Source organism: Vicia villosa, linkage group LG5, assembly GCF_029867415.1.
Source record: "Vicia villosa cultivar HV-30 ecotype Madison, WI linkage group LG5, Vvil1.0, whole genome shotgun sequence".
In the NCBI taxonomy this organism is placed as follows: Eukaryota; Viridiplantae; Streptophyta; class Magnoliopsida; order Fabales; family Fabaceae; genus Vicia; species Vicia villosa.
Window position 1 is genome coordinate 145,057,865 of NC_081184.1, and position 9,790 is coordinate 145,067,654.

The 9,790-nt window shown below is 34.1% G+C and overlaps 1 protein-coding gene across 1 annotated transcript; it reads left to right on the forward strand.

The window, feature by feature from the left end:
- The first annotated feature begins 6,121 nt into the window (after positions 1–6,121).
- Positions 6,122–9,558, forward strand: LOC131602967 (type IV inositol polyphosphate 5-phosphatase 9-like). The gene is made up of 7 exons (XM_058875194.1): positions 6,122–6,625; positions 6,737–6,844; positions 6,946–7,210; positions 7,490–7,674; positions 8,110–8,218; positions 8,313–8,467; positions 8,629–9,558. The coding sequence occupies exons 1-7, from the start codon at positions 6,387–6,389 to the stop codon at positions 8,870–8,872; spliced, it is 1,305 nt and encodes a 434-aa protein (XP_058731177.1). The 5' UTR covers positions 6,122–6,386; the 3' UTR covers positions 8,873–9,558.
- The last annotated feature ends 232 nt before the right edge of the window (positions 9,559–9,790 follow it).

A 9,790-nucleotide genomic window follows, 5' to 3' on the forward strand; every position in this document is an offset into this window, starting at 1 on the left:
CTTTGAGGCGTTTAATTAATGCATTTTGATGCACCTTCTTTTGCTTTACTACAACAGTTTTATAGTTTTTCTTGTTATTTTAATTGCATTTAGTATATTTTTTAAGTTTAGTTTAATTTTTCTTCTATTTTATTTTTGTTACTTATTTTCTGAATAAACCGTAATTTGACACTTTCTCATTATGCAGATCATAACTTGAGCTACGAGTATCCAATTAACGTGTGCTAATATGCTTCGGAGTTTCACGTTGAAGTCAAAAGCTAATGCAGGGTGCAGAAGAGTCAAATTATTATTTTTCGTGCCGAGTTTTTGGGTTGAATTTATGTTTTTTTGGGCCGAGTGCTCTTAGAGCCAAATCTTATTGTATTATTTAAGCAAAAACATAGTGCTACTTCCAGGTATAAAATTTACACGAAATTAGAATAGACGACTATGAATTCCATGGAGAGCTAAACCACCAAAGGTTAATCTACTGATTTTGGATTCCGCCAAACTTTGAGATTATTATAATTTCCAATTCAATTTCAATTCCTTTTCAATTCTGTCTATTAATCTTGTTTGCTTTATTCAATTTACTTATAGAATATATTGGATTAAATTCGATTGATGTATGTTCCTTAATATATATAGTGTTTAACTTATATTTTTTGTTAATTCATGTTATCTTTAACCTTATACTTAATTCGGCAAAGAGGGACGTAATTCATATAGTATCGGTAGAACTTGTTTGATTGATGTTGTAATCGAATAGAAATTGAAACCACTTAGGAAATTGGCATTATAATAATCGATGATAAGTCAGAAACTAAACTAGTATATATTTCTTTTAATATGAAATTATTCGATAAAAAGGAGTATAAGGGATACTCTGCTCAATACAACATACCAAAATAACCCTACTTCCTAAAACAGAGGAGAGGTAAAATGTTCCAAGCATGGACCTTATAAAGCTCATAGGACTTACAATTAAAACCCATCCAAATCCAAGACCTATGAATGATCGCCGACATACACTCGTCAAAATTGAGAACGACTCTTTTGAAAAGAACGGTGTTATGCATCAACTAATAACGCCAACCAATAACCTAAGAGACTTATTCTTCACCTTCTGACAATGGGAGAAAAAATCCACAAACTCACCCAAGGACAAAATCAGATTTATGTCTATCCAAGCAAGGACCTTTCTTCAAAATCTAATTGTGAACTCACAAAACCCAAAAAGATGCGACTTGGATTCATCTTCCCTAAAGCAGAATACACAACAAGTGTCTCTAATATCCGTCAAAATCCCTCGTCTAACCAATTGATTTTTGGTGGGAATCATGTTGAGAGTATATCTCCACCCAAACTCGTTCATCATAGTTTTTTATGGTTTATCTATTTACGATTCAAGTTTCTGAAACCTTCAACCCCTTCTTTGTTGTTTCTATCGGTTAAATTAATTAAAATACATTGCAATATGACTCGAGTGTCACTTCTGTATACTGCATTTTATTAACTTATTTTTTACCTGTGTAGGACAATGGATCAACAATCAAACAAGCTAGAATCCTTGCCTCCGTCGGAGGTGATAAGAAATTTTGAATCCTTACGGGAAATCCTTTCAGACCTTTGAAGCGATCAAACATGTTGGATCCTCATGAAGAAATTTTTTCCGCCCTCCGAGGCGATAAGAAGCGTTTAGTCTCTATGAGGAATTTTAACTGCCCTTTGAGGCTGTCAAACATGTCGGATCCTCATGGAGGAATCCTGTTGCCATTTAAGACGATCAAACATTTTAGATCCTCATGGAGGAATCCTTGCTGCCCTCCAAGGAGATAAGAAAGACTGGATCCCTATGAGGAATCATTGTCGCCCTTTGAAGTGATCAAACATGTAAGATCCTCATGGAGGAGTCCTTGTTGCCCTTTGAGGAAATCAAACATGCTATATCCCCATGGAGGAATTATGTCTCCCCTTAAAGGTGATAAGGAACGTTAAACTCCAACGAGGATTCCTTTCCTCCCTTTGAGGCGATCAAACATGATGGATCCTCATGGAGGAAACCTTAACACCCTCTGAGGCGATAAGAAACGCTAGATCCTTATGAGGAATCCTTTCCGCCCTTTGAGGCGATTAAATAGGTAGGATCCCCATGTAAGAATCCCCACCTCCCTTTGAAAACAATAAAACATTGGATCCCTATGAGAAACCCTTTCCGCCCCATGAGGAGATTAAAAACTTGGGATCCTCCCATAATAGTCTTCTTCGTCCTCATGAAAACTTGAAATAGATTATATGCAAGAAAAATCTTGTATAAGTAGGGAATGATACCCAAAATAATATTATACATTTAATTATACAACCTCAAAAGGGTGGAAAAATGAGGCGACTCTAAAAATCCTTTAAAAAAGGCATGTTACAAAAAGGGCACCAAGGTACATAAGATCCATCAATGAACCTTTACAACGATTATACGAACATAAAAACGAAAGTCTACACCTATATACACAAACAAACACATATATACAAGTATGGAACAAATACAATTATTATCATACAAAAAGAGAAAATTGGTGAATGTTGGATTCACAAGTTGAAAAGTGAAGATTTGTTATTAAAGAGCTCATCCGAGATCAACATGTTTCACCAACATTCACCAATAAAAGTATACTTATATGTAACATATACAAGTAAACTTATATGGTGAACTTAAACAAGTAAACATGTACAAGTAAGCATATACATATGAAACTATACAATATATACGTTATATACAAAGCTCAAAACCATATAAATTATTGCAACGCAATCACAACCATCCCCGGCAACGGCGCCATTTTGTTGAATACAGTATAGGGCAAGCAACAAAAAAGATTTGGAAATATTGATCCGGGATTTATCGTCCTCAGAGATGGAGAGATGCCATTCAACAGTTTCTACGGTTTCAAACTTTGGATTGAATGAGCAAAAAGTAAACAAAGATATAGACAGGAAAAGAATAAACACATTCTTAGAAGAGAAATAACTTATCAGGAATGTAAATATATTCACTCTTCACAAACATACACTTACCAACCCGTTATACTCAACCTACGACACTCATCTATGTCATCACGTATCTCTCACATAAGCGTCCATCTCTTGAGCACAAACGAGATAATCTCACAACTAAGGTTATCTCTAACGCGAAGTCACGAGAACATCCGTGTTCTCGCGTCGGCGATCTCTCGCGCGCCGCTCAAACACGAAAGCATTAAGAACAGATACAAACGGTGAATGTTAGCTCTAAATATATCTCTAGAGTTCAGAAACTAACAGATAATCATCCTAGATAAGGATTCAAGAAGTTTATCTCTAAAGCACCCCAAATCCCCAGCATAGAGCAAAAATCCAGGATAACATCAACACAGATTCGTAAAGCAAGTTAAACATAACATTATAATCGGTAAATATACATAAGATTCAAGTAAATATACAAACAAACCCAACCAAAGAGAAATACACAAAGAAGAAGAGAAATGAACCGAAGATCTCCCGGTTTGTCAGCTCCGTTCGACGCTCAATCCACCCCCGATCATCCTTATGTAACCTCAGAAGTTGTTTTCTAAGCTAATTTTGATCTAAGAATGAAGGTTTGATGATTTGGGAACAATTTCCCCAAAACATAACCTAAAAATGTGATTTTTACCCCTATTTAACGAGCTGATATCTGTCATGGTCGCTCAGCGGAGGTACTCCCGCTTAGCGGCTGACAGCAAAAGTGAAATCTTGTTTTCGCCATAAGTTGAGAACCGTAACTCCGAATTGCGCCCGGTTCGAAGCGTTGGAAAGCTTATTCAATGCTCTATCCGATAATGAATGAATGAAAACCAAAATGATGATTTTGGCCATCCTTATTTTGAGCCTATGGAAGTCCGCTTGATGGTGGCTAAGCGGGCTTTCACCAAAACTGCGAAATCGAAGTCGTGCCTTTGACACTTTATTCCTCAAGACTCCAATAAGCATGAATACCTATAAAAACAAAGGAAAAACTATCAAATGGTATAAAATTATATGAAAATTCAACTATTCACAAAGTATACGTATTTATACACAAAACGGAGAATTATTCAAACGGTATTAACAAAAGTATCGATAAGTGCCACTATTTACATACACAAAATAAGTACATTTTGGCACTTATCAAGGACCTCTAAGTTATAAAAGGAAAAGAATACCCTAATGAAGAGGATGATGCCTAGGTGGTAACAAATGATCTCAAAGACCCTAAGAATTCCCCCGACATTGGGCGTGATTTAGGAGGGCCAATATTAGCAAGAGTAGCCATTTAGAAATAAGGAGCAGATAAACCACCAAGAGTAGTCATTTTGGCTCTTTTTGTTTCTGAACACGGCTATCAGATTACATCATTTGCTTGCATTGTGCTTGAGAACTTCATAATCTGACGGAAGCCCACAATCATGTTTGAGTCACAATATAGGGATACAATATCTCTAACATGGACACGTTTGGCATTCTTCTTAGCCATTAGTCCCTGATAAGAATGGAAGAGGTTAATGCACCCTGTAACTTTTTCTTCCCTTCTATTGGCTTAAGGGTTAAATAAGTGCTCCTACAAGACTCCGTTGTTGAACATAAGAATTTCTAAAATAAGAAAGAAGGGGAAAGGTTCTTTGAAAAAACAAGACAAGGCCCTTTTATAATGAAAAACCGAGAGCACAAATAATACACCTGCCCGGCAGAGAAATAATTGCAAGTAGTGGGAAATGTTTCACACGTTAGGAACACGCGTAAGGACAAAAGATAAGATTGAGTTTCCATATGAAAGCCATCAAAAGCAACATTAAATGGAACACACGCTTCTTTCCACTAAAAGATTAAGTTTTCAAAACTGACTACCGTTTGGAAGCTCTAGAATTTACTAATTGATAGCATAACATTCACGCGACACATGGAGGTATGCCTAGAGCCCCCACATGGTGCAGCTAACTGAGGGACTCATCCTTAATAAAAGGACTCACCCCTAACTAAGGGGTTCGCCCCAATTGCGAGACTCGATAGGAAGGAATGAAAGGCTTAAATTATATGGATAAGGAGCTTAATCACTCCGCCTTTTACAAGTCCTTGGACTTGAGGGATTGTGTAGTGGTATATTTGTAAAGATTCGTAATAGGGTGATACGGGGACCAATCCTCATCAGGTGCCTGTCCCATAATGTTTCGCGTAGGCATGATCCCCACTTATTAGATGGTGTGTTGTGATGAGAAACGTGGATGATGATGTGTGAGCACTCCATAACCACATATGGAAGTGGTCAAGCTCAAGATTCCCAATGAATTAGGCAGTCAACAAGTCTCACGATCAAGGAGAGATGGTAGTTATTTCCGAAAAATCCTATATCCAGACACACAGATAGAGCTTCTGTATGAATATCAGATTGTCCTTCCTCACAATCTGATATTCATACAGAAAACACCCCAAGATAGAGCTTCTCACCCTTGTGATCTTACTCTCACCCCACAAAAACACTTAAGCCTCAAGCAACCCCAACCAACTTAGGGTTGCTACGCATCTGTATCATTTTTTAGCAAATACAGTTTCTAACTACATTCTTCTATTTTGCACATGACTTGACTTTGACACCTTATTTAAAAAATTCTAGCCATTTTCACTCAAATTGATGTTGTATTTAATTTATCACTACAAAACTGATTTGTAAAGTGAGAATTCACTCCACTTAACACATTATCTCACGCCTAGAACTAGACAGATGAAGCGTAGAAAAAATAGTGGATAGTTCGATAAGTAAAACCTAATAGCAGGTGACCCAATAAATCTTAAACCAGACACAAATATCTTATTAAGAATTGCAATTAGGCCTAACAATTTCTACAAAATCAACTTGTAAAACAATGATTGCCCCACTTATAAATAATCAGATGTTTATGTCTATGTTAATGCCATACATAAACAAAAATGTGTTAAGAAAACTGTGCTAGAGTATATTCTTCATCTTATTTTTCATATAATACTCACATATGTCAATTATACATCACTTTTTTCTATAATTAACCCAAAAATATATATCACTTTCCTACATACTTGCTTAGCTAGTTTGTCATGGACCACACTAGCTAGCTTCCCACTTGCATCCATATTCAACTATTGTAATTAATATGTGATATCCTTTAATTATCAACTAAACAAACAGAAGAATTCAAATCACCAAGAAAAGTGTAGACCCATGTTTTGTAATATTGGTTAAACTCTCTTCCACTAGGACAAAGTTCCTATATTGAAATATAATTATGGTGCATCATCTTGTACGTCACATGAAAAGCCTTCCTCTCCTCTTCCCAAGAATGATCTCTTCCATTTATATATAATCCTTTCTGTTGCAAACCATGCTGAAGAGAAAAGTCTCTCTCTCACCAAAACTTGTAAAGACATTCATTATATATATGCCATTTCTATATAACATGTGGCCTACATTAGTAGCTAATAAGATACTCAAAAAGAGACTAGGAAGCACCAATTTTGTAGCAGATAATCCTAGTTTTGATGAACCCTTGTTGAATTATGCAGACATTGATCTTACTCCTGAAACAGTTCTTAATCATCACAAGGAGAAACACAAATCCAAGTAAGAATTATACATATATTTTTATGTTAAGGATTATACATATATTTCAATAGTTCTATAGTACTTGGATGTTGTGTTTCTTATATTGTTTTTGTTTATTTTTATGTTAAGGATATTTGTTAGTACATGGAACGTAGGTGGGATTGCACCAGAAGAAGATCTAAATATTGATGATTTGTTGGAGACAAACAACAACTTTTGTGACATCTATGTACTTGGGTAATATTACAACTGATTCATGTTTTCTAGCATTGAGTTCTTTACAAACACCTGCATTTCATTTTTTTCATCTCATTTTGTTTTGGTTTTTGACAATACAGGTTTCAAGAAATAGTGCCTCTAAAAGCTTCAAATGTTTTAGGATCAGAAAACACTGAAATTTCCAATAAATGGAATTCCATAATCAGAAAAGCTTTGAATAAGGATCAAAGTGAATCTCCACATGATGATTTCCAATGTATAATTAGCAAACAAATGGTTGGAATATTCATATCTGTATGGACAAAAGGAGATATTCGTCCATTCATTCAACATCCAAGTGTTTCATGCATAGGTTGTGGAATAATGGGATGTTTAGGAAACAAGGTGAGGCCTATCACTATAACACAAACCCTAGTTTCTTATAGCCAAATTTCATAGTAATAATCACAATTTTTTCGAATGGTTTCGAAAAAAATTGTTCAAAGATGAAGTGTTTTCTTAGAGTGCAGAAATTTATAAGGCTATAATATAAGAAACTCCACTGAAATTAATATTATTATTTTTTGCACCATAAGCTCATATATCAGTGTCAACATCAATAGTCTAAAATCATGCATTTCATTGGCTATCTAAAAATCTTATTATACACCAATTATTTTGCAGGGTTCTGTGACAGTGAGATTTCAATTAAATGAAACAAGTTTCTGCTTTGTGTGTAGCCATCTAGCTTCTGGTGGCAAAGAAGGAGATGAAAAGTGTAGAAATTCTAATGTTGCTGAAATTTTTTCTAGGACTACTTTTCCTAGAGGTCCTTTACATGATTTGCCAAGAAATATTCTAGATCATGAGTAAGTCACATTTTTTTTTAATATTACTAATAATTATTTCCTTTCAAATTAAATCATGAAAACTGGGGGAGAATATTATTTATTTATATTTTCTTATAAATAAATAACCATCATTGATGATCAATATTCTCCAACTTTGGTCCCCAGAGAAAAAATACATCCAAAATAGTAATAAATTAATCTTTTCAACAAAATTGTAATTAAACAAATTGTTTGTTTGTTAGTATATAATATAATGGGTCGGTGAATAAACAAAAAATTTACCAAAAAGATTTATGCACTTGCATTGCATTGCATGCAGTTATAGAAATATATTAAATGTAACAGTTAACCATATAATAATTGATTAATGAAACATGGCTCTCTCAACTTGTAATTAAATATATATTCTGTATTATTTTATCTAAATAATTAATCACATCTTGATTTATGCAGTCATGTAATATTGCTTGGAGATTTAAATTATAGGATTTCTCTACCAGAAGAAACAACACGCTTACTTGTTGAGAAAAAGGAGTGGGATTCCTTATTAGAAAATGACCAAGTGGGTAGAAAAAGTCATCACCAATTCTTTTATTTTTTTAAACAATCTTTAAACAAACTTATCTCTAATTTGATTGTATCCAATTGGAATGAAGCTAATGATGGAGCTAATGAATGGCAACAATTTAAGAGGGTGGCATGAAGGACCAATCAAATTTGCACCTACCTATAAATATTGTCCAAATTCAGATATATATTATGGTTGCTGTTGTCATGGAAAAAAGATAGAAAAGAGAAGAGCACCAGCATGGTAAGTAAGAAACTAACAATATAAAATTCATTATTATATTTGTTCATATATACTATACTAGAAAACACAGACACAGACATCAGACATGAAACTAATATACTGAGTCATCGATATCGTTAATAGTATTAACATTTACAATTGTTTGTTAATTTTTATTTTAGGTGTGATAGAATAGTATGGTATGGAAAGGGTTTGAAGCAACTTGAGTACACAAGGAGTGAATCAAAACTATCAGATCATAGGCCTGTTAGGGCAATATTTACAGCAGTGGCAAGGGTTTCATCAGAGGTCAAAAGCTTAAAGAGCTTGTCACTATCAGAAAGATTTGAGCAAATTAAAACTCCTTTTGAAGTTTCCACCACTGATAAACTTGTATGTAGAAAACAATTAAGCTTCCGGTTGTGAATTAATCATAGTGTGATTATGGACATAAATTAATGTGTATAAATGAGAAGAGAGAATTAGATTTTGAGTGGAAAAGAAAGTGGGAAAGTTGTTACAAAGGGTATAAAGTTTTTTTTGTTGCTGAGGAGTATACAGTGTAGTTGGTTGTTGTTGAATTATGTAGATAACATGTTATTATAATGTGAAAGATGTTGCAACTTGAAAGTTTAAACACTACAGTCCCAATTGAATGATTTTATGTATCTTGAAGCTTAAAATTAAAATATCATCTAGTGTCCACTCCAAATTGATTAAACAAAATTTTCTTCTAGAGTGCAACTGAGAATCAAATAAATGGGAGGATACAAACTCATTTGTTAATCATGATAATAAACAAAAAGTAAAACACCTCTTCCAATAAGACCTGAGTTATAAATTATATGCCAATTATTGAGCTAGTTGGAAGGACATTAATTGGTCATAATAATATTTTTATAATGAAGGCTGAAAAAAAACAGATTTTGATAGCAATCTAAGTATGAGTATTGATTTTTATATATAAAATTTGGTTGATTAATCTATCCTTTAGCATATTAGATTATAGTCAATCTCTTGGTTTTCTTGTTCTGGTGGTTTTGTCTCCAACTAGTCATGTTCATTCAGATGCCATTTCAATTCCTGAGAGATCTAAGGTTGTTGGTTTTTCTTTTTAAGGGAGAGGATTCGTTTGAAGTAAAAAGGTTAGTAGAATTGGAAGTGTGTGATGATTTGGTTAAGGCTAATAGGGAGTTAGTTATATTGCAATGATTATAGAGTCTTTTAATATCAAGGGTTAGTGTGGAACCTTGTTTTGCAGGTGATATGCGTTTAATAAGGATATAAATTTTTGATGATGACAACTAATAGGGATGGCAAATGGGCATGTCCGCCCCGAAAAAA

What these genes read in the sequence shown, in the direction of transcription:
- LOC131602967 (XM_058875194.1), top strand. Translation starts at nt 6,387, where the DNA reads ATGCTGAAGAGAAAAGTCTCTCTCTCACCAAAACTTGTAAAGACATTC. An exon ending in TGGGATGTTTAGGAAACAAG is followed by an intron (nt 7,211 to 7,489) that starts GTGAGGCCTATC and finishes ATTATTTTGCAG; the next exon opens with GGTTCTGTGACAGTGAGATT. An exon ending in AGAAATATTCTAGATCATGA is followed by an intron (nt 7,675 to 8,109) that starts GTAAGTCACATT and finishes TGATTTATGCAG; the next exon opens with TCATGTAATATTGCTTGGAG.